Source organism: Pecten maximus, chromosome 14 (genome assembly GCF_902652985.1).
Source record: "Pecten maximus chromosome 14, xPecMax1.1, whole genome shotgun sequence".
NCBI classification, from domain to species: Eukaryota; Metazoa; Mollusca; class Bivalvia; order Pectinida; family Pectinidae; genus Pecten; species Pecten maximus.
This window is the reverse complement of record NC_047028.1, coordinates 1,021,213-1,046,692: the sequence shown is the minus strand read 5'-3', so window position 1 is coordinate 1,046,692 and position 25,480 is coordinate 1,021,213. Positions and strand designations below refer to the sequence as shown.

General features: G+C 34.6%; 2 protein-coding genes across 2 annotated transcripts; both read left to right on the top strand.

Moving 5' to 3' along the window:
- Positions 1-3,036: 3,036 nt before the first annotated feature.
- On the top strand, positions 3,037-7,952 carry LOC117341594 (perlucin-like). The gene is made up of 5 exons (XM_033903446.1): positions 3,037-3,245; positions 4,993-5,081; positions 5,728-5,818; positions 6,157-6,370; positions 7,808-7,952. Exons 1-5 carry the CDS (start codon positions 3,197-3,199, stop codon positions 7,839-7,841), a joined length of 477 nt encoding a protein of 158 aa, XP_033759337.1. The 5' UTR covers positions 3,037-3,196; the 3' UTR covers positions 7,842-7,952.
- Positions 7,953-10,998: 3,046 nt separating this feature from the next.
- On the top strand, positions 10,999-25,480 carry LOC117342583. The gene is made up of 10 exons (XM_033904778.1): positions 10,999-11,056; positions 13,405-14,681; positions 15,793-15,892; positions 16,298-16,348; positions 17,229-17,414; positions 19,306-19,476; positions 20,006-20,173; positions 22,215-22,411; positions 24,544-24,709; positions 25,177-25,480. Exons 1-10 carry the CDS (start codon positions 10,999-11,001, stop codon positions 25,248-25,250), a joined length of 2,448 nt encoding a protein of 815 aa, XP_033760669.1. The 3' UTR covers positions 25,251-25,480.

Sequence of the window (25,480 nt, the reverse complement as noted above, 5' to 3'; positions counted from 1 at the left end):
ATCACATGATCCATTAAAATTCCTTGCCTAATAATACTCTAAATCACCTTGATTGAGTTCTATTATCCGTTAACATTCCTTGCCTAATAATACTCCGAATCAACTTGATTAAATCTCATCATCCATTAAAATTCCTTGCCTAATAATACTCTAAATCAACTTGATTTAATCTCATGATCCATTAAAACTCCTTGCCTAATAATACTCTAAATCAACTTGATTGAGTCCTATTATCCGTTAACACTCCTTGCCTAATAATACTCCGAATCAACTTGATTGAATCCTATTATCCGTTAAAATTCCTTGCCTAATAATACTCCGAATCAACTTGATTGAATCTCATGATCCATTAAAATTCCTTGATTTCTTTTATTGAGCTCCGTCCCTGACCCTGCTTACTACATATCACATTCAACAACGTTTCAATTGTATAACACCGATCGCAATTTAAAAAGCGGCATATTCGTGTATGTCTCCTCATTAATGCACGGAACATACTAAACTTGGTAGTCTAATGAACTGGAGTGCACAAAAAGTGTACTCAAATTCACTAAGTAGCTTGTGAACTGGAGTTAACACCGTAGTACCTTGAGTTCAAACCGTAGTGGATTGGAGTTAACATCGTTGTGCAATAGACCTGATGTACACGATGCAAATGAATTAGTAAAGATGTTTCTTTATATACCACACGTAGATATTTCATTTAATGGTTGCTTACACAATTTTGTAACACTAAAAATCATACATTTTATTTGAAAGTACATTTCCGCACAGAATATGTTATGAATAATTGCCTTAATTTGCCGGCCTATACGGTCAGTACGATTCACGTGAATTTGTTCTACATCTGACGGGACTACTTTCAATTTGACCCTGTACTTTGACGTTTGTGTCAGATGTCTGCAAAATCTAGGTCTTTGTCAGGAATAGTTAGTATTTGTGTGATATTTCCATACATACATGTTTAACTGAAACAGAACTCTGATTTATATGAAAAGCGTGGATCTATCTTCTATGGCGCATTGATAGTTTCGTGGTAGTAAATACACGCAAGTGGTATCAATGAATGGATATTTTCCTCTGCGATGTAGCCGTCACACGGGATCACTCGTACCTAAGAAAGGTAAACAAAGCGTTAATTTGCTTATTTTAAATGTAGTCAACTCGTAGTAAATTGTTGCAGGATAAACAGAATACATGGTTAGTATCTCGCCAAAGGCCGCCATCTCGTCTTTCATAACACTCGCCCAAAATAAACCTTGTATTGCAAGATACTAACCATGTATTCTCTATATATCATAGTTTTCCCTTAATTTTAACAATTTTATTCGAATCTCAATAATTCCCTATGAAATATACACCCCCTAACATTCAGAAAATTTGACACACAATTTGTATACAATTTGCAGTACTATCAATTTCTCTGATTTAGCTGCTTCCTTGTATCAGGCCAGGTATTCTACGCTACAGGTGAGAGGTTACCAGCATGTGTTAGGCTTAATTGGTCAGCATACATGATCACACCATGTAATAAACCGTAGATTTATTAATCAATTTGTATTAAATGATGCATGATATTTCATAGGAAGTAGAGTTGTGTCTAAAAGTTATTGCTATATAATGATATATTCGTCGAAGAGAGGCAAATATGTATGAAACGTAGAATAGTATTAAAATTTTATTAAAGTAAAAATACCTGTATATATCAAGACAGATACTATTTTATGGAGCTGCTTAAAGACAAAACTCTTGGCATTTTTTGAGTTATTACAGCAGATACGTATCTATATCAAATTAGTGTATATGAATATTGTGTAGGTTATATGGGTTATTTATGGAATCGGATGAGTATTTTATGGGGATAGATGAGTATTTTATAGGGCCAGATGAGAAAATGTCGAGGGTTGATGATTATTTTATTAGGGTAGATTAGCAACTTACTGAGTAGTATTTTATGGGGTAGATCAGTTTTTATAAGGGGAGATATTTCATGAAGGTATATGTGTATTTTATAAAGGTTGATAAGAACGTTATTGGGATTTTCATATTTTAATATCTGAATTCGTTGCCAACCTTGGCCAATGGTCTGTCTGTAAACAATCCTTTTTATTTCTATTTCTTAGTTGAGGGGTATTTTTCAAACTTCACATTTAAGCTCTCCTTAGTCCATAGTTATACCCTTTGAATTATGAGTGATCGTGAGAACAAAATAACCTACAGGCGGCCATCGTTGATTTCGACAGTGCACAGCTAGACACCCCATCTGATCCCTTTACTCTTACCACGGGGGAACCTGTCCTCCCACTCCTCATATCCTGAGCGTTAAGTATGAGCAGCAACTACCATTTTCTATACTCTGAAAGTCTCGACCAGGGGACAGAACCAAAAGCATTCCTCACAGTGACGAACGCTGATGGTAGGCCAAACGTGAGGCCATGCCAAGCCAGACATTAGGGGAAGAAAGTTCTTTAGATGGAAGAATAAAAAGATATGTTCCCTAATTTAGTAGCCTTTGATGACCATTACACTCTCGTATGTCAGCAGGTACAATTCTTACACCCTACCTGCATGACATCAAAACTCCGAAGTGTTCTTATCTGAATACAGGAAAATACCTACACAGCAAACCTTGTTCAAAGATTAAAACAAGAACAGATTAATGAACTGTCCTTACCTAAACAGTTCGATGCTGGAGAGTCACCTGTTCACTATATAATAGAGCGAAAGGTCCCTTCACTATAGGCATCCCCCTAAAGTCCAGATATACATAAGCCCACGGGGGTACTGCATGTTTCGCCAATGTTTACGTATTACCAATGTCGACATACTTCCCCGAAATATGTGACGAGGTGCATTTAGCATACTTGTCTAGGAATCAAATGACGTCATTACTGCTATCAAACCTCGGGATAATAAACTACATATCATTGGATGTGCGATTGTGGGGTTCCATGGAGCAATGGTTACTCGGTAATTACGAGTTATTATGAAAAGCGAAATATTTAAACTTTGTTTTCCTTCTTTTCCAAACCAAGCACACAAGAAATATCAACAATAATTACGTATGACTTAGCTAAGAGTGCACTTGATGTGGTGTAAAATTGCGATACATACTTTGTACGGACATGAACGACCTTATCTTATCTTCTGCCGGTGACCACTACATTGTACTTCTATTCACAAGTCTCACAACACAATGCTTGTCCTATTTTGTCTTGTCTGTCTCAGTTCTGCAGTCCAGGGAGGTATGTATGGATTTTAATTTTATTATATTATATACCTTTGTACATGGCGTGTAATGACATATATACGCCATTCCTGTCAACAAATGATAAGCTCACATGTAAATAGCATACTCAATGTAATGATGTTATACATCATAGAATTACTGCTATTTTTACTTAGATCTGTTTTAGTTTGTTCGAAATTGTCACATGTGATGCAGAAATCATGTCTTCAAAGGATTAGTCTAGAAGTTTTTCTTTTGTTTCGAAGATCGATTTGGTTCCGTTTATAATCTAATCGACTTAAAATTGAATAGTAAAAGAATAAGACTTGGAAGCCTCGTGCTGACCAATCAAACTCTTACACTCTGGTTATATCTAGCACTTCTCTCCCTAGACTGTTTATGTTAATCCCTAAGGTATGACAAATATCACATGCTGGCAACAAAAAGATGACGTCACGTCGACGATTCAATTACGTAAATTCAGCATTTTGCTGCATTCTTTCAATTTTAATGTTGGATACATAACAAGGCAATAAGTGTAAGATTAAACCAGTCATTCACTCTTAGGGAGTGAGACAAGGCGACCACAGCCATCGGTAGGATTCTGAAAAGGATTAAATGATTAGATTATCATCTATTTCGCCTTGCATTTGTATTTGACCAAATACTCAAATACTTGATATTGAAATATTGACAAAATCAAACAACCTTTTTTTGTGAAAAAAATTACAAGGACTGTATACTTCAAACATTCACAGATAAAGACGTGATTTATGTTGGCTGATATTTGCTGCTAATCGGGTTTATTACAGTAATCATGTGAATTTCGGAAGATTTTGTTTAACCTACCAAAAACGAAGTTATTGTTAGCTTATACAGTTACGGTTAATACTTATCGAAATGGCCCCTCGACTAACACGCCATGTTTATAATGTGATAAGTTACAAAGTATGCGATCCCATTAGTACATAGGTATGCCAACCTGTTCATTTATATATCAGTGTAACTATATAATGGACATAGTTTGTTCCCTCACAGACGTCAAATCGATATCAAAATCGCCGACAGTTACAACATAATGTCCAAATACTTAACACACTAAACAAACCCTCAATTCACATTCTATAATGATTTGTCAGTTTATTGGAATGTTTTAAAAATAAATAGTTCATAACATTACGATATTGCATATTGTGTACATAATCCATCAGCTATATCAATATCCCGAAATCCATTAAAAAAGAGAAATGCAGTTTTTAATCTTGTCAATTCCGAGCTATGTCAAGAAGTAGAGATTCAAAAACATCACCCCGATTTTACCTTTTCCTTAATACAATAACATAAAACACACAAAGTCAAACTCAATGCCTACATTAAAAACCAGTACGTATCGAGAAGACAATAGCTAAATCACATCTCATTGTGTACACCGGGTAACTCTGGCAAACGAATACTATAACTCCGTCCATAAATTGTCCGGAGAAAAGAGAAAGAACCTTTCCTACTATTGTTTTATCTTCATATATGAAGAAAATGGCGACAGTTGATTGGGAATGTACTGTTTCACTAAAATGGCATCCGAGAGTTAAACGGAGGCGAACTTGACATACAGATTTGACATACAAACCAAGCCAAACCACCTGATGTGTAAAGGTACAAATCTTATAGCACGCCATATGTGTGTCGGTAATAAAACCGAGACACTTCAGCCTTTTTGTGATTATTTGATTGTGAATTATGTTGTTATTATGTTTTAACTGTAGCGGCAGCAGCATGTGCCGACGGGTTTATCCGACACGAGGATTCATGCTACAGATTGTTTCATAGCGCGTTTACATGGCCAGAAGCATCGGTAAGTGTCTAAATCAGTGAAAATAACCATGGACTTTCCGTGTTTATTTTGCATTCAAATAAATATGTGTTAAAGTGTAATATAAATTTTGAAAACACTGGTTGGATGTAAATGATAAAAAAAGTTGAATATTTATCAAACTATCACTATTCTGATTTTTTTTACCTCAATTGATTGAAGGAGGCAAACATACTCAATTCTATTGCAAATGACGCAACTTATCAATGTCAGTGTCAGCAAGCAAACGGCAGCGATGACATTGATTTATCAATTAGAATGCTACTATAAAGCGGATATTTTCGTCGCTCCATAAAAATGGACAATTTCTAAAATTGTTTTTTTTTCATGTTTTGATAACATCTAGCTAATTAAAAAAGTTCACAACACTTTAAAATAAATAATCGGTAACGATATATGAAAGAATAGAAATCTACATAAAAAGCTGTACCATTCTTCTACGACTTGATATTTGGCTTAAACACCACCATCACATTCTGATATTATATACACATATATTCTATTCTTCACAACAGATAGTTCATCCCTATGTATATTAATGTACACGTATAAAATACACAAACATTACGATATTGGCATATCTGTCAACATCTCACGTCGTCTTTAAAGTTTTTTCTCTGTATTTCAGTCGTTCTGTCGAAGCTATAACACTCATCTGGTTTACTTGGACACAGAGTCGGAATTTGGGTTTGTCAAGGCAAGGGCTGCAGAGGCTGGAGGTAGATCATTGTCGCTACATCCATCGTTCTAAAATATTCGGGGTATTTTCTTCTCGAGATGGCTTGAGAAACATCGAGTTGCATACAAAATGTACCCATTCTCTTTCAGTCTTCTCTGAGATTTTTGAAATTCAAAATCGGTCAAGAACTTACCAATGTTTTCAGTTAGTTGAAAAGATAAAATTGCAAAGACAAACATATTGATTGTATACATCACATATATTTAACAGAATAATTTTATGATAATTTCTTTGACATTTTTCGTTTGTTGTTTAATATCTATAAAATGCCTGATGTATAGGCAACTCCTGTCCTAATAATATGAGCTGATTTTGTAGGCAATGGGTTCTGGACTGGAGCAACAGACGCCCTTACTGAGAATGAGTGGATATGGAATGAAACAGGTGAACGTCTAACTTTAACGGCAGATTGGGCACCAGGGGAACCAGATCATTCCCTTGGCAGGGATTGTCTAGGCTTGTGGAGTAAATATGACTACAAGTTGTCAGCATGGGACTGTCGAACCCTCTTAAAGCCTATTTGTGAGACAGAGTAAGTAATTTGATATTTGTGATACGGGTAATGTGACAAACCTATAGTATAAGACTTAAAAGACATAATGATATATTTACATTAATGCAATCGACAGTTATGATATATTTACAGTAATGCAATTGAGAGTTATGATATATGTACAGTAATTTAATTGACAGTTATGGTATATGTACAGTAATTTAATTGACAGTTATGATATATGTACAGTAATTTAATTGACAGTTATGGTATATGTACAGTAATTTAATTGACAGTTATGATATATGTACAGTAATTTAATTGACAGTTATGATATATTTACAGTAATGTAATTGACAGTTATGATATATGTACAGTAATTTAATTGACAGTTATGGTATATGTACAGTAATTTAATTGACAGTTATGATATATGTACAGTAATTTAATTGACAGTTATGGTATATGTACAGTAATTTAATTGACAGTTATGATATATGTACAGTAATTTAATTGACAGTTATGGTATATTTACAGTAATTTAATTGACAGTTATGATATATGTACAGTAATTTAATTGACAGTTATGGTATATGTACAGTAATTTAATTGACAGGTATGGTATATGTACAGTAATTTAATTGACAGTTATGGTATATGTACAGTAATTTAATTGACAGTTATGGTATATGTACAGTAATTTAATTGACAGTTATAGTATATGTACAGTAATTTAATTGACAGTTATGGTATATGTACAGTAATTTAATTGACAGTTATGGTATATGTACAGTAATTTAATTGACAGTTATGGTATATGTACAGTAATGTAATTGACAGTTATGATATATGTACAGTAATTTAATTGACAGTTATGGTATATGTACAGTAATTTAATTGACAGTTATGGTATATGTACAGTAATTTAATTGACAGTTATGGTATATGTACAGTAATTTAATTGACAGGTATGGTATATGTACAGTAATTTAATTGACAGTTATGGTATATGTACAGTAATTTAATTGACAGGTATGGTATATGTACAGTAATTTAATTGACAGGTATGGTATATGTACAGTAATTTAATTGACAGTTATGATATATGTACAGTAATTTAATTGACAGGTATGGTATATGTACAGTAATTTAATTGACAGTTATGGTATATGTACAGTAATTTAATTGACAGTTATGGTATATGTACAGTATTTTAATTGACAGTTATGGTATATGTACAGTATTTTAATTGACAGTTATGGTATATGTACAGTATTTTAATTGACAGTTATGGTATACATGTATGTACAGTAATTTAATTGACAGTTATGGTATATGTACAGTAATGTAATTGACAGTAGTGATATATTTTCAGTAATATAATTGACAGTAATGATATATATTAACAGTAATGTAATTGACAGTAAGGATATAATCGAGAACTCGATTTTAATTTAAATGTCTACCCTTTTTCAGTTTTGAAGATCAAGGAGAAACCGTTATTGGCTGAAGTTAATGACCAGAGTGAAAGTAACAGTAAAGATATGTAATAAGAAAATCGCAGTTGTATGCCATTTTGACTTTTTGGCATTTCTAAATAAAGTTGAAATGTTTAATATTTTGTTCCTTCTCCCTCTCTTGTATTTAGTAGTGACTAATACAGACACAGATTTCCGGATGTTATTGCCACCACGCTTCCGTTTAAGTTTTTTTTTGTCCAGTATTAGCTAATGACAGGTGATAGAGTGAGAGAAAACAATACCGACATCGACCAAAGTGAAAAATGCCACATATCAATTTTGGCCTTTGTGTCAGTAAAAAGGCTCATTCAGGTTTATTCAATGGGACCATATCAATGATAATATATACTTTAAACAAAGAGAGTACACTTCTTCCTGCGAGGAATCAGCAAGGCGATTTGGTTTGTGGTAGTAGTGTAAAATGTCCTACCAACAGCAATGGTCATTTAAGGACGGCTTCCCCCGTGTGCGAAATGCATGCGTCTAAATTGGTGTATGCGAGTGTACTTTGAGAGGCTATGTGCTGATTGTCTTTTTGTGATAGCACAAAAATGATGTCGACTTTATAGTGCTACCTCACTGAAACATACTGCGGAAGACACCCAGCAGGGCACCCCACCCTGGCCAGTGCATCAAGACAACTTAACACTCTAAAACGCATTGGCAAACACCTAAACAGACTAGGCAAACTCACGATAAAACACTCGTTTATCCTTTCAAACTTCAATTTCTGTCCACTCACATGGCACTTTTGCGGAGCAACCAACACGAACAAAAATGGACAAAATCCAGGAAAGGGCACTCAGATTCATATACGACACACAGGATGATAACTACGAAAATTTACAAGCTCGTTCAAATTTCAGAATTATAAAAAAGTACATATGTAACTGACTTCTTTTTCATTTCGGTGTCTTCTAAATACGAATACATATCACTCCTTAATATTGATATTGATGGTTTCAATTTTCTTCTAAAACATATCATCCTTTAACGTAGTTGTCGACCCGAAGATCCCAAAAGCAGGGCTAACAGTTACTTTAAAATAGGTCAATTTGCATGTAATAATCCAATGCAGATCTGAGGTAATAATGTATACACACCCTGCACTAATAGTATAGTCACCTTATTAACTTGATATATATATATATATATATATATATATATTTGTTTGGCGATCAATACATATATCCGCATTAACACAGATTACGAGGTCTTACGAGATTCATGTTATTCGGTCAAGACCAAGAACCAGCGGTCACCAGTTATTTAGGTCATCTTTATAATCGGCCCTTTTGTAGACTGCATATGATATTATGGTTTTGAGCATTAAATCAACTGATACAAAATACAATGTAAATCGCTTCGTAATCGTCTAGTTTTAAAATATCACTTAACACACATATGCCTAACAGGTTGTAATTTGGACGGAGGTGACATCAGTGTCAGGTGCGACAGTTAGCTCAGGATCACCGACAGGTAATGTATCATTAGATAAATGTATCATTAAATAAAACATAAAACAGGTAATGTATCCTTAAATTAAATAAACAGATAATGTATCATTAAATAAAACATAAAACAGATAATGTATCATTAAATAAAACATAAACAGGTAATGTATCATTAAATAAAATAAACAGGTAATGTATCATTAAATAAAATAAACAGATAATGTATCATTAAATAAAACATAAAACAGATAATGTATCATTAAATAAAACATAAACAGGTAATGTATCATTAAATAAAATAAACAGGTAATGTATCATTAAATAAAATAAACAGATAATGTATCATTAAATAAAATAAACAGGTAAGGTATCATTAAATAAAACATAAAACGGGTAATGTATCATTAAATAAAACATAAACAGGTAATGTATCATTAAATAAAATATAAACAGGTAATGTATCATTAAATAAAACATAAACAGATAATGTATCATTAAATAAAACATAAACAGGTAATGTATCATTAAATAAAATATAAAACAGATAATGTATCAGTAAATAAAATATAAAACAGATAATGTATCATTAAATAAATAAACAGATAATGTATAATTAAATAAAATAAACAGATAATGTATCATTAAATAAAACATTAACAGATAATGTATCATTAAATAAAATAAACAGATAATGTATCATTAAATAAAATAAACAGGTAATGTAGCATTAAATAAAATAAACAGATAATGTATCATTAAATAAAATAAACAGGTAAGGTATCATTAAATAAAATATAAAACAGATAATGTATCAGTAAATAAAATATAAAACAGATAATGTATCATTAAATAAATAAACAGATAATGTATCATTAAACAAAACATAAACAGTTAATGTATCATTAAATAAAACATAAAACAGATAATGTATCATTAAATAAAATAAACAGATAATGTATAATTAAATAAAACATAAAACAGATAATGTATCATTAAATAAAACATAAAACAAATAATTTATCATTAAATAAAACATCAACAGACAATGTATCATTAAATAAAACATAAAACAGGTAATGTATTATTAAATAAAATAAACACATAATGTATCATTAAATAAAACATAAAGTCATCTCAACTCGTAACATCAATATCGAATATTTTTCTATGCATATTACCGAAACTATTTCTTACTTCCTTATTAAATTCAATTTTTTGGGATTCCATCATCATCATTCTCATTAGTTTTTTTTACCGAATTGTCTGTAAGCATGGCTATTTTTTTTCTCTTTTATACGAATCAGATATACATTTCTGTTACCGCCTTTTTAGCATTTTTCCTACATTTCCTGAAACTGCGTGGATAATAGGATGACATTTGTTTGTATAAGAAAAAGGCGAAATGTTTTTTTTTTAAAGAAATATCTTAGGTTTTCGATTCTTTTTGTTATATATTTGTTGCATCGATAAATTTTCTAATTGTCAAACACAGAACATTCCTATGACCACATTTTAAAGAAACTATAACTTTAAATCTTGATTTATTGAAATAAACGAAGATAATAAATAAGCATATTGAAAGATATACAACACATATTTAAATATTGTTATCCATTAACATAGCAAAAGTGATATAATTGTTTTAATGATGGGATCATGAAGTATGAATATTTGATGTGCTACAGACCTGATCATGGCAGTCGTTTGGACGTTTGTGGTGTCGTTTGTCCTGCTGCTGGCGTCAGTCAAAGGTATTTTATTTCTGTTTTAGTTTTTAAATATAGGTATATTCGCTTATTCAATTAATAATTTTCTATCATATTTTTTGTTATTTCTGTTTCACATATATCATCGTTACCCAGACAGTCGATTCCGTTTGCTATCATAAAGTATATCATAAAACTGAAAATTCATATACGAAAAGGCGCTATATCATTTATATCATTAATTAACCCCCCCCCCCCCCCCCCCCCCCCACGCCGATATATATTTTATATTATTAATTTAACCTCCTCCCAGGCGCTATATCATTTATATTATTAATTTACCCCGCCCCCCAGGCGCTATATAATTTATATTATAAATTTAAACCCCCCCTCCCCCCAGGCGCTATATCATTTACATTATTGATTTAACAACCCCCCCCCCCCCCTTCAGGCACTATATATTATTAATTTAACCTCCCCCAGGCGCTATATGATTTATATTATTAATCCCCCCCCCCCAAGGCGCTATATAATTTATATTATTAATTTAACCCCCCCCCCCCCCCCCCGGCGCTATATAATTGATATTATTAATCCCCCCTTCCAGGCGCTATATCATTTACATTATTGATTTAACAACCCTCCCCCCCCCCCTCAGGCACTATATATTATTAATTTAACCTCCCCCAGGCGCTATATGATTTATATTATTAATACCCCCCCCCCCCCCCCAAGGCGCTATATAATTTATATTATTTATTTAACCACCCCCCCCCTCCGGCGCTATATAATTTATATTATTAATCCCCCCCCCCCCCCCTTCCAGGCGCTATATCATTGATATTATTGATTTAAATCTCCCCCGAGAAAACATGATTGGTGCTATATAATTTATATTATTGATTTAAATATATATTTCACGACTTATTTTGATATTTTTGTCACGCGTGCATCACGAGTGACGACTTACAAAACATTAGCCACACGAGTGGAGTATATTTGGTCTTACTTAAGATACTGTTAGATTTCTTTTCATTACATTTTATAGCAAAATACACCGCGGCAGCTCAATCTCTCCCGATAGTCATAGCGGTCCCCTGTCAACGGCTCACAAATGTACGCCAAATCGTGACGTTATGTATTCTATCTTGCATAATGACGTCATATAACATGACAGTGAACTATATGCAAATCTTAATTATCCCAATTGTCGTTTGCAAGCAGTGTTCTGATTGGTGAAATCAGAAAAAAACGATATTTTTACTAGGGAATGATATCAGAAATAAAGTGATATTTTCCACTATTATGACTTATTTTCGGTATTCCACTGGTAATATATTATAAATATTAGTACGCCCACGACAAGTGTAAAACGAAAACGTGGCTATGGTTACTCAAATATTTTGATACAGCTTTGAGATGGTTCAAATAAGGAATATAATAACACAAAGGTTTATAAGTACACGAATGATCAGTAGAATAGAGAGATATATAGGCCTCAAAACTAATGTCGCCACATCGTAACGAGAAATATCGAACGAGTTAATGTAATTTGCTTTATATTTGTAAATCTTTTGAAATCTAAATGGATTTCAAGATTTGCTTTTATCTGTATAATGTTGTCAAATACAGTTCGTTATCGTATTAGGGACCAACCAACCAATTGTTTTTCCATAGACTTAAGTGTTAACGTTTAGGAGTATTTCATTGAAACTCTTGAATTCAATATGACAATTATGGTTTATAACGAAAGTTTAGGGTCTCATATAACACATAAACAAACGAAAAAAAAGTTGGGTCCTGCAGCTCAAATTTTCTCCAGTGTAGCCATTTTGAAAATGGGTGAATTTCGCAGTAAAAATTCTCAAAAATCTGAAATGTTTACCTGTTAATTATTATTACCTGAACTTTTGGAAAAAAAAAGCAATCGGACTTATGAAATTTATATCAACATTTCTTATGGATAGTTACCTATCAGGCTACATATCTATTTTCTTACTTCATAACAAACTGGCCATTCAATGGCTGCAAGACATTTTATCCTTGGCTCAACTTTCTATACACAGGGGATGTTTCAAAAATCTATTTTTTTCAATTGGTTGGTTGTTCCCTATTACACCAATTAGTAGTTATATAAGTTCTTTCTTTTATTTTCAGAAATGTTCAAAGAATGAAAAAAAACCTTGTTTGATTAATTGTTTAGTATATGCTCATATTAGATATGCATTAAGGCCATTTCACAGCATAAATTTCTGGAGGGACTTCGGTGTCCATTCCAAATTTTGTCAATTTGTGAGAACGCTTACATGATATCGTACTCATCCACTTTAAAGACTACACTGGAGTCAGATTCAAAATGTCTTTTAATAAAATGATGCAAATATATGTTTTAGGGGCACCAGACAATCGAGGCACCGAGTTTATTTTTGGCTTCATGGAGAATCAAGGAACCAGCTACAATCTAGAGCTCTTCGTGACTACGTCACGAACAACAACCGTGAATGTACGTCTGACATCACCACGATATACAAGTCCGTCCATAGACCAGTCATTCACCGTCATAGCGGGAACAGTGGAACAACTGACAATTAGCAACAGCCTTCGCATGGTCGCAACTGGGTTGGGTTCAAAAGGACTTCTGTTGACTGCTGATGACGAGGTAGTCATATACGGAGTCAATAAGGAGAGGTATTCTTGCGATGCCTTCCTAGGTCTTCCGACAGATGTTTTAGGAACCGAACATTACGCAATCTGCCAGTATCCGCCGACCAGGTACACGGAGATTCTTGTTGTCGGCGTGAACGATTCGACATCTCTCGGACTTCGGTTAGCAAACCATAATGATATCAGCGTGACGTATAACGGAGTGACGTATCGTAAAAATGATTGGTTGAATCTGACCATCGACAGGTTTGATACCTTTCAAATACACACATATGGTGATCTGACAGGTACATATATAGTTGCGGATAAAATAATCTCCGTGTTTAGCGGAAACAAGAAAACTAAAATCGGTACTGGTAACTCACAAGACCATCTGGTCGAACATCTGACGCCGGTTAGTTCCTGGGGAAAGCGGTTTGCCTTAATTCCGATCGCGAGCAGAACGACCGGGGACTATTACAAGTTTGTAGCGTCTGAAACTGACACAGTTATTACAGTCAGCGCTATGGATGGTAATACTGCTAAAAGTGAAACTATTAATCTTGCATCTGGAGGAACTTTTTCGCAAAAGCATTATAGTTCGAACTTCTACGCGTATGTCACCTCAAACAAACCCATTCTAGTAGCCCAGTACGTCCTCAGTCAGGTGACCGAGGCAGCCGATCCGGCGATGATGATTATCCCTCCCATCGAGCAGTTTGCTTCAGACTATACTTTCACAACGCCGAAATACTCGCTAGGTTCCTACACCAACTATTTTATGTTCGTCGTCAAGGAGACAGAAAAGGCCGGACTTCGATTAGATGAGCAGGCGCTGCCGTCAAATACAGCGTACAACACTATTCCAGGGACGGACCTTGTCGGTGGATTTGTGTCACTCACAGAAGGCTCACACACCGTGAGGCATAACTCTCCCATCTCGGTCTTCGGTGGATATCTCTTCGGCAGAGCTCATGCTGAATCCTATGCCTTTGCTACTGGAATGAGAGTGTCTCCAATCAACACAGTAAGAATGCTTCGTTTAATTGATAACAGTGATAAATTACAGCATAACATACAAGCTTCGCGAAAATATTTTAAACAAATATTTTATACAAAATTGAGACTATCTGGCGTCCTAAAATATTTCCGCAGATAGAACAATACCATATAGACGTTCCAATGGGTTCATCAAGATTTGTTGTTAACTGTTTGGTTTTTCTAAATATGCTGGTAGAGTGGTGACCACGGGCCAACTAACAGACGAATATTTGTGTAATAACATTGCACTCTATTACCTATTGTGAATTTCGATCAAATGTATTCCGAATATTTAGCATTTAGGAACGAGTTCATCGACAGAAGTAGAGTAGAAATAAAATATGTGCATTTCATTAAGACACCACATGGTCAACGCCGCACTGTCATACCACATGTCAGTTGAATGTTATGATAATGTCAATGACCACGTACTCGTACTCTTTTTCTGTCACATCCAACGTGTGTTATGTGAACTTTAAGATCGAATTTACACAATACTGGTCATATTCCTCATGTCAATATTAATGACAGTGGGGTAATGACAGAGGTAATATCTTTTTATATTCTAACAGAAACAACATAAAACATTGAGAAAGATCTGGCTCCACGATGAAAATAATTCTGGCTGTGTTACTTAATATACTTGTGTGCAAGACAGAAAAAGCTTTAAAAGTATATTTAAACCATATATTAGTTAGAATGTTTACCAATCAAATAGGAATCTCCAATTGATTTAAAAGGCCATGGTCAGATATGGATTCCGCCAGGTCGATTTGCAATAAGCACAATAAAGCAGATTTCTCCTTTTGATACGCAACTTTACACAACCTTTCATAAACGTGTCAGTCAACTTAAACATTCCACGAAAACATTGTCCACACACGTATTATTGCTTTTTATAAACGTGTCGTCGAGTTAAACTTTCCTGGAAAGTAGTGTCTTTAGCACGTAACTTTTGATACAAAAACTTCCGCCATCTTTCTTATACGTGTCAGTCAATTTCTGTGTAAATGATTGTCCACGTACTAATCAGTTTCTTCTCCTTGTATCAAGCACATTGTCGATAATCAGTACATTTAAGGTTATTTATACGACAGGTATGTGTCCCCTCTCAGAGTGTTACTGGTGATGGCCTTGACAACGACTGTGACGGCCTAATTGATGAGGAGATTTGTACACCGGATAATAACGCTACAGGTATATACTGCATTTTGTACAATGTTTAAACTATAGGTGATAGACACTATTGCTTGACTTTAACCATCGAGGATTTCATTCATTTTAACAGAGCAGCACGGTTCAGACATTTCATATTGATTTTCGTTTTCGTTTTGAATCCGGTGATGACAATAATGAATTTAAGGTTTAAGAAACCCCTTAAAAATTCAGTTCATTTTCGCTCCTATTGATTTGCTTCTCAATTTGTACCGATATATGTTGTGTCCCTTTGTTTGCCCTGTCACTGTCGTATCGCAGACAAACTAGTGTTACATTGAGGCTGACAAGTAAGGAACTTCAACTACTATTTTTAAAGACTTTTGAATGTAAGTAAATGTATGCATGCTTAGTAAGTAACCTGCAATTGTGATATTTATTCCATAGATGATGACGGTGATGGTTTCGCAGAAGAGGATTGTGCAAAGCCGACTCCAAGTAAGTGGAATTCATATTACAACAGTTTGGTAGGCGAATCGTTAAATCGTTATCTACAAACATGGTCCCGCCCCTAGTAAAATATATACTCATCAAATTTTAACAACAAAACATAAACTCTATTGCAATGATTTACAAGCAATTTTCTCGTTATAATGCAGATTGGTTTGTTATGATACGAAAATGATCATAACACCGTTTTTTTATGAGCAAGAGCCCGACGTTGGAACAACTCGATTTTTAAAAAAAATTTTTTTACCAGTATGATAACCGTGTTATAATGAAAATAATATATTGTTTACAAACACTGATTTTTGAGTTATAGCACCCAGAAGATTTCAAATTAATTAAATTTATCTAAGAGTGAAATGTGGCATGTCATTTACCTAGAATTGCCAATCTATCTTTTTAAAACCAAAATAAAAACGTACAAAAATAATTTAATGTAAAATCCTCTGTTTTTAATTCGATAACGTATTCGTGAGTTCCTATACACACATTTAGAACAACATAAATTATGAACATTATTTATATAAATATTACATGTGTATCCAATTCAACTTTGTTTTATGAATTTTACAACGTGCGCATCATGTGCTTTTATGTTGATATGACTGATAGAAGAACCGAATCGCTTTGGTTTTAAAACACAGTCCTCACTTCCATCGACATATTTTTATCGTGTGATGCCCTTTATCATATACACCATTCCATCTATGAGGTCATAAAAATGTCCGCGCTCCACGTGGAGTCTCCTGACGTACATGTATTATACCATGCGACATACCCTGGACCTAGTTATATCATATATCCTACGCAATATAATCTACCGTGTGGTGCTCTAGTACAGATTGATTCAAGTGATGCCCTCTGTTCTCAGTCGATGGCGGATGGAGTGTATGGGAGTCCTGGGGAAGTTGTACTTGTGTCGGTCAGACATCGGCGTCAGGAGGGACCCAGAAGAGGATGAGGACGTGCACCAATCCTGTTCCAAAATATGATGGCAAGCAGTGCCCGGGGTCAGACCAAGAGGACAACTCTTGCACACCTAGCTCAGATTGTTCAGGTACTCCTTCATATATTTCGTTTTTGCTACTTGAGGTTAGAAGTATTGTTTCTTCAATATTTCACATTTGAACTACATTACTTTCGTATGACTTCTTTCGTATCTATAACAATGATATAATGAAGACAAAAAATACTAATGACCCAACAACTTGTTTATGTGGCCATATCCTTAGTTTTAACGACATTTTGAGGGGAAATACTAAACTAAATCGGAATGTCTGATACACAGTTCGGACTCGGCGCACAAAATTAGCACATGAGTGACCTACATGTAGGTTCGACGTTCTTTACCGGCAGAGTAATGGTTTAGTCGCTAGATGCCATCAACTCGCGGAAGGGAAAGCAGTGCTTGTTTGTATCCTTTAGTTTGTCTGATAACCAGATTACATCGGAGAAACAAACCTCAAATCCTGGTAATGACCAATGATTAATAATCTTTTATAACATCCCTACACGGGTTAATACCATAAAAGTGTTACTGTCAATGAATATTTCACTTTTGCAATGGCATGTAGAAAAATTATATCGGATTTGACTGTCATTTTATTCAATTAACTGAAATTAGCTTTGTCAATAAAATTTCATGGAGTGAAAAAAATTTATCTCAAATCTTAGTATGATTAAGGGTGATTTTCCCTGTTTTTGAAATAGGCAGGTTGCTTGTGAAGACGCATGTGGGTTAATGTTGCGTCCCGTTTTGTTGCTCATTAGTGTATTCATGTAAAATATACATTGTTGTACATTGTTGCAACTTGTATATTCCAATGACGTCACATTGTTTACAGATCCCGCGTTGTGTCTGCACTGCCTGTCACGAAGGCTTCATTCTGTGTTTTTTAATGTTTTTGTTAGTTTTCTGATAATTCAATTGATCAGGTATGATTAAACAACCCCAATCAATATGAGGTGTGATTGTAATTTTAAGTTTAAACCGCATGTTGCGAAAAATACTTCAACTTTCACTTTGTCAGTGCATTCGTGATCGCAGCTTCGATCGGCTGTCATGGCAACGACGAGGACGGTGGTTTCATCACAGTGACGAATTTACAAACTTGCATGTGTACAGCCGAAAACTTCCAACTATACATTATGTCTTTGGAAATCATCTGTAAATAATTAATTGAATTAATTACGATCCATTTCATTCGTTTATTAACGTTTGTTCGTTTCTATATGCCGATTTCGATACTTAAAACACTGAAGAGTTCCAATATTGGAGAATGAACATTAACACTTGCTCTATGAATCGTCCTAGAGCACCCGACTACCCTAAATCAATACTTATAAAACAGGTACGAGCGTGAAGGTAATTGTATGAGAGCAACGAAAAGTGCTGTACATTCTTATGAAAATGACAAACATCGTCAAAATAACTTAAAAAGTAGTCAATTAATCGGCATTTCTTCAATTAACACCAGTTTATAACGCCGTTATGTAACCATACTTGAATAAATAGAAGAATGTACAGCACTTTTTCTCGGTTTCTTAGCACGATGAATAAGTGTATCATATTTGTTTGTACGACAAAATACGTTGGTCGGGTGCTCTGGCCATATTTACCGACCAAGTGTTAATGTAGTCCTTCGTGCCGGTCACGTGACCACGCGAGAACACGAGGAAAGACGAAAACATCCCGATAAAGACGTTGGACACCTAACATTAAAATCCGATCAAAAAAACAAACAGAACTAACCGGGAAATCATTAAATATTGAATTTATATTAAAACATGATGTTTTTTGTTCTTTTTAATTATAAATGCAACATTAACCCACATGCGGAATGAGTTGATTCTGGCCGTTTGAGATGATAGTAATCAAGAATTCAGGGCCCGCCCACAAAAAGGCATACTTTAAACACTGTAAGTATTTATACATGCATTTGTTCCAGTGGACGGATTCTGGAATCTTTGGACTTCCTGGAGCACATGCACACAAACGTGTAATAGCGGCTCGTTTTCCAGAACACGAACTTGCACCGACCCTGCGCCGTCTGGTAATGGGGCACAATGTTCCGGAAGTGGCACGGACAGCGGAATATGCAACACACAAGGATGCCCAGGTATATATTGGTTGTACACAATTGCCTGCTTGTCATTGTAGAAAAGTCGAAATGGCATTTTCATTATTAAATTTCCGTATCAGAATTGCCCGAAACATAACTATTTTTTTATATTCTCAAAGGTCCTTCAGTAGCGCAGGGCCTATAAATGGTGAATAATGGTGAAGTATCCAACAAACGAATAAATCAAATAAAATAAAACTTGTCTTGTGGTATAGACCGACACCTTCCCGATGCTACAAAATAATAATGCTAAATGTTCTGATTAGAAACGCGAAGCATGTTAAGCTAATATTTATCTCTTGAATGTCAACACTACTTAAACAATAATGTGAATAAATGGTTTATCACGTGCAATGTACACGGGCAAGTTTTTGTTATCCCTTAATAAGTTTACATGAAACATCCTAAGAGTGGTAACGACAATTTCGTTTTGATGACCATCATTATTGTAGTAAGTGATAAGTGTAGAACATATCACAATCAGCTATGAAAATTGTATAAGGATATGTTTCGATATCTGTTTCAGTTGATGGCGCTTGGACTTCCTGGAGCCAATTTAGCGCATGTAGTAACATATGTGGCCCTGGTACCGCAAATCGCACGCGCACATGTACGTCGCCAGCTCCACAAAATGGCGGAATCACGTGCACTGGGACAGACTCAGAGAGTCAGTCGTGCACAGGGCCTTGCCAAGGTATGTCGACAAACACAAAATATGTGTATTTCACTTATTCAGGTTGTAAACATTCGAACAACACTTTATATGTTATTGTCAAAGATCTTGATGAAAGTAATATCCAGGAACATATTTCAAAACACATACATGATTATATGTAAACAAGGAGTGTGTCACATATACGACCCGCATCACGCTTACGTACCCCGGAGTATTTAACATGACTACCTTGTAATTCATTATTGCTATTTCAAAGTATGTGACGGCGATATCATCGACATACTGCATATACCTCACATGAAAAATTGTATAATGAGCTAGGAGGGGAAACATTGGAGTCCAGACGGAAGAAACATAAATATCTGCTGATGTACAAAATAATACACAATGATACACCTTCCTATCTTACTGAGATTGTAAACGTTTTTAAAAATAATATTGATGAACAGAACTACTCTTTAAGAACCATCAGGGCTTTCAACCCACCACTATGTCACTCTGAAAATTATTTTCATAGTTTTTTTCCCTCCGTGGTACGAGAGTTTAATGATCTTGATTTTGATACATTAAATGCACCAACCATTACAAAATTTCGAAACTTGATATCAGCGGGTAATGATATAAGAAATACTACTTCCTCAATCTTTAAATATAAAGGAAATAGAAATGAAAACATACTTTTGTGTCAATTGAGAAATATAGCAAGCCAATTAAATTATGATCTTTATAAAGACCACCTGATAGAATCGCCTGTTTGTAGTTGTGGATATGGACTTGAAATTTCATATCATTTTTTTCTTTTTATGCCCTAACTATATTGTGCATATAGATACTCTAATAAATTCTCTACATAAGCAGGAATATTTTCATATTGACATACTCCTAAATGGCTCTGACAGTTACAGTGATGATATAAACACTCATATCTTTGATAATGTATTTAGATATATTAAAAACACAAATATACTATTACATTAGTCATTAAGTCAAAAGTCGGGGTCTGATTCAAGTCTTTAGTACTGGAAGTCTATTATATGTCTATTAGTTGGTCCTAAGGGTAAAGGTCAGCCTAAGCCAGTGTAACTTAGGAATTAGTGGTTCATTAGTACATGTATATTTTTTATCAAATTTTTGATCAAATTAAGATCTCAGTAAAATGTATTTGTCATTTATCCTTGTATATAGTTGATGAGATATTATGAACATCTTACAAATTTTGTTCATGTCTGTGCAGTTTTTTTTCGCAAGAATCTGTGTAGGCGACCCTGTTTTGGATGAGTAATACTAAACCATTTAATACTCTGAGTTTATAATTACCGTAATTATTCTAAGTTGGAAAGAAAAAGTTAAAAACACATATATGTGCATAGTATCTGCCTGGGTTGGGGGGCAGGTGTGTATTCAGCCATGAGTGGATGACTACTGGGTGTAAGCACCTCATGGACATTTTTGTCGGAAACTCTTGGTTTGACTAGGCACCTGCCTCCCATCCAGGCAGATAACATGCAATATCAAACAAATCTATAAATTCTAATCATAATAGTAATGGAAAACCCACTGTTTATATACATAGAGTATTTGAATTTCTTTCCCCTGTACATATACATGTATAACATGTGCGAGTGTGTGTGTGTGTGTGTGTGCGTGTGTGTGTAATACTATAAATTACTCTACATTGTATGCTATTAATACCGGATGTTTTTATTTTGTTAATATTATTATAATACGGAGAGAACTTTAAATAGGCTTAAGCCTGATGTTCAATCCAATTGGTTTTTTTTTAAACAATAAAATTTGTTGAAATGAAATACTGCATATTGCACGTAGACGGACTTGTTTGGTCAAGGTATCGAGTTGAAAAAAACTGCACATAGATTACTGCTTAATGAGCTTGTTTTGAGTATGAGATTATTTACATTGATAAAATAGTGCAAACGCAGCTGCATTAAAGCAACCCATGGGTAAATAATACCATATTTTTATATACACTATTACCAGCTATCAATACTGTTTGACAGTTCCATGAACGCCGTTTCTATTTAAATTTCTTCGCTATTAGTTGATGGCAACTGGTCGGCGTGGCTACAATGGGGAGATTGTACACAGTCATGTGGCACGGGCATCAGGTCAAGGTCACGTACATGCACTGATCCAGCGCCATCAAACAACGGAAGCATGTGTGTTGGCTCCCCAGGTGAAATGGACACCTGTAACACGGCCCCCTGTCCGACTGTAGCGGCCGGGGTATACCAACAAGTAAGTCGCATCATTTTGTTGTAGAGTCTCGTCCGAATGGTAGACTTATAAGTCGCATCATTTTGTTGTAGAGTGTTGTCAGAATGGCTGACTTATGCATTAGTCCTTCACTCCACCTCTCGCCTCAAAGTCATTCCAATTGTTTTACAGTTGTTTTACATTGGGTTCTGATGACGTCACAAGTACAGTTATACGTTTCTATCCATAACACTGCCACTGACGTATTTGTCCGGGTATATTAATTTGGTTTAGAGGGTAACGGTAATCTTCGAAGAAGCAGAACTGCTGAACTTATTACCTAAGAATATCATATTGAATGAAAGATTAAAAAGCATATTTTAATGGGATGTCCACACATGTAAAATGTTCGGCTGTTCTTTAATTTTCAATAACTTTTCCCCGTGTCTTTTAAAACTATTGTCAGCATGAAATATCAAATCATTCTAGTTAGTTTGGAAATGCGAAATTGGTTATATTACCGCGGCTAATATAAGATTTGACCCCAATTAATAATTTTAGCGCATTAGTGGATCGTAAACTGAAGTGGCGTTGGATTAAATGCAAAATATTCGATAAATACACAAAGGTGTACACTGTTCACTTATCATTTCTACTGGAACAGTAATTTATTTGCTTTGCAATCATTATTTTGCACAGCTTGTTGCCTTATAATATTGATTGGTTAGTATAAAACAACCCGTTATGACGCAGTCAGGGTCAAGGGAACGTTTATAAATAGATATAACTAGATATATAAAGAGTTTCAACAAATTCAATGTCATATGTTCACATGCCATGTTAGATACTAATGAAATCCTTTGCAATAACATGGTTCTCCGTTTCAAACCTTTTCAAATGCGATCGTGGATCATAAAGTTTTCAAAATGACCTTGCAAGACCATTTTATTTCATATTTTAGATGCGTTATAATGAAACAAAATAAAAACTGTTATCTTGCAATATACATGTAGGATGACTCGTGATTATCCTTTTATTCCCAACTAACAAACATGTTAAAACACCACACCCAGCACTTAACCGAGTGATTGTGACAGGGAACTTAAGGAGATTTCCAGATAGAGAGCAATAATGCGACATTTGCTCGTTTGTATACGTGTATATGCTTAAACAACGTCTCAGCAAATGGTGTATGAACGAGAATGACAGAGGATGCTAGTTGAGAATTGTAAGAACCAATAACAATGATAAAACAAAATGTACAATAATGACATGGATCGGTGCTAAGAGCACCATAGTATTATTTACTTTGTCATAAAATACACTGTCATATACACCAAATATCACTTTCTACCAATAACTATTGCATCTTATCAATACAATATGATTTTGATAAAAAAGAAGAAAGAATAAGGTAATAATGTTTACTTCGGTTTTTCATACATGGCACCATTGACGATAAAGGGTCACTTTTGCGTAAAAACTAAACAAAAACAAAAAGCAAAAAAAAACAGAGGAGAAGTATCATATGTTTGTTTTGGTGATTAGTTGAAGTGGGTCATTTCCATTAGAACAGAAGTATATGCTTTTGTGCAAATGGTAAAAAAACACATTTCAAATTTAACGAAATCCTAACCTGTGAGGACTATCACGTTAAAATCAAATAAACTTCCCGTAACTTCTCATGCATCAGTAAGATTTTTTCTTGTATTTCCTTCCTTATGACTGTCATTTCTTATTCTTATCTTTCGAGTTGCCTCAGAAAACTACTAAAATATAGCTGTGTCCAGATTATTATTCCGAAACAATTCAAGACTGTTCTTGCTTAGCGGTAGATGCACATTTTCCGAATGTTGAATATTAATTTTCCAAAGTTTTCCAAGGGGTATATGTCCGTATGTCTATCTAAGGATATTATCTCGCCCACATAATAATATGACGTTAAAGACTAAGAAACTATGGAGTATATTCTGTCGAAGAAGCCCAGCAGGACACCACGCCCAGCCAACAAATACTCGTAATGGACAAAATAGATTATTATATTATATAAATCACAGAATGAAATAAAAAATACGAAAACAAATATGGTACTTAATAGGTTAACAAATGGAACTGTTTTAATATCTATGTTTTTGTCCGATAAAATAGTTCACGATGACTCTACATCGTTGTAGTTGTGCCCTACAAACTGGTTCACCTGTGAATCTGGAGCCATGCGCTGTATCCAGTGGTCGCTGATGTGTGACTGTTCCAATGATTGTGACGACGGAAGTGACGAGACGGTAGGGTATGCCGGATGTGACGCAGCACTTCAGGCCAGCTGTCCTAGCTCAGCAGGTGGTGAGTATATTACTGCTGGGATTGGTTTGCTCTTAGGTTTTTAACTTCCTCATAACAGATAGGTTCATATGAGGACGGGTGTCAAGGAGGCACCATCAGCCAGGTTCATATCAGGACAGGTGTCAAGGAGACACCAACAGACAGGTTCATATGAAGACAGGTGTTAAGGAGACACCAACAGACAGGTTCATAATTTATGAGGACGGGTGTCATGGAGACACCTAACGTTACACGCGATTTGTTGTACAATATTTTAAGGACTCCTATATATGTTAAAAAATCATCTATTTGAAATGAGGTGTAGTATTTTCTTCAAATTTCCTGCTGAATAACAAACACCTAAAAAGCAATTCCAACTTGGCGTTGTGGTATCTGGCCTATGTGAGAATGGAAAGAATGATTTACTTTGGTATTATTGATGAGGGAAATTTACGTTATTTTGTGATTTTTATACCGTTTTGTTGTAGGTCTACGTCCAATGACAATACTGACATCGATGGCTGTGGTCATATACCTGTGCGTGGTAGTCAATTTTGGATAAGAAGATTTGGAGAAAAGATAACACTGACTTTGATACACATTTAATAATTTCAACCTACTAAGATTATACAAGTTCTATAATTCAATAGTTTATCTATGATCTATTTCTGAATCATTCTGAGAAAAGGACATATATCGCGTTCGGCATTTTGTTAACCAAATGTTCAGTATATTTCATTATCGTATATTTATCATCAATAAGTAATCTACTGTACATAAGTAGTCTGTATT

Excerpts from the sequence above, each read along its gene's own strand:
- LOC117341594 (XM_033903446.1), top strand. The coding sequence starts at position 3,197 with ATGCTTGTCCTATTTTGTCTTGTCTGTCTCAGTTCTGCAGTCCAGGGA. Across the intron at positions 5,819-6,156 it reads AAGGGCTGCAGAGGCTGGAG|GCAATGGGTTCTGGACTGGA; the intron begins GTAGATCATTGT and ends CTGATTTTGTAG. Across the intron at positions 6,371-7,807 it reads AAGCCTATTTGTGAGACAGA|TTTTGAAGATCAAGGAGAAA; the intron begins GTAAGTAATTTG and ends ACCCTTTTTCAG.
- LOC117342583 (XM_033904778.1), top strand. The coding sequence starts at position 10,999 with ATGGCAGTCGTTTGGACGTTTGTGGTGTCGTTTGTCCTGCTGCTGGCG. Across the intron at positions 20,174-22,214 it reads GTGCACAGGGCCTTGCCAAG|TTGATGGCAACTGGTCGGCG; the intron begins GTATGTCGACAA and ends CTTCGCTATTAG. Across the intron at positions 22,412-24,543 it reads CGGCCGGGGTATACCAACAA|TTGTGCCCTACAAACTGGTT; the intron begins GTAAGTCGCATC and ends ACATCGTTGTAG.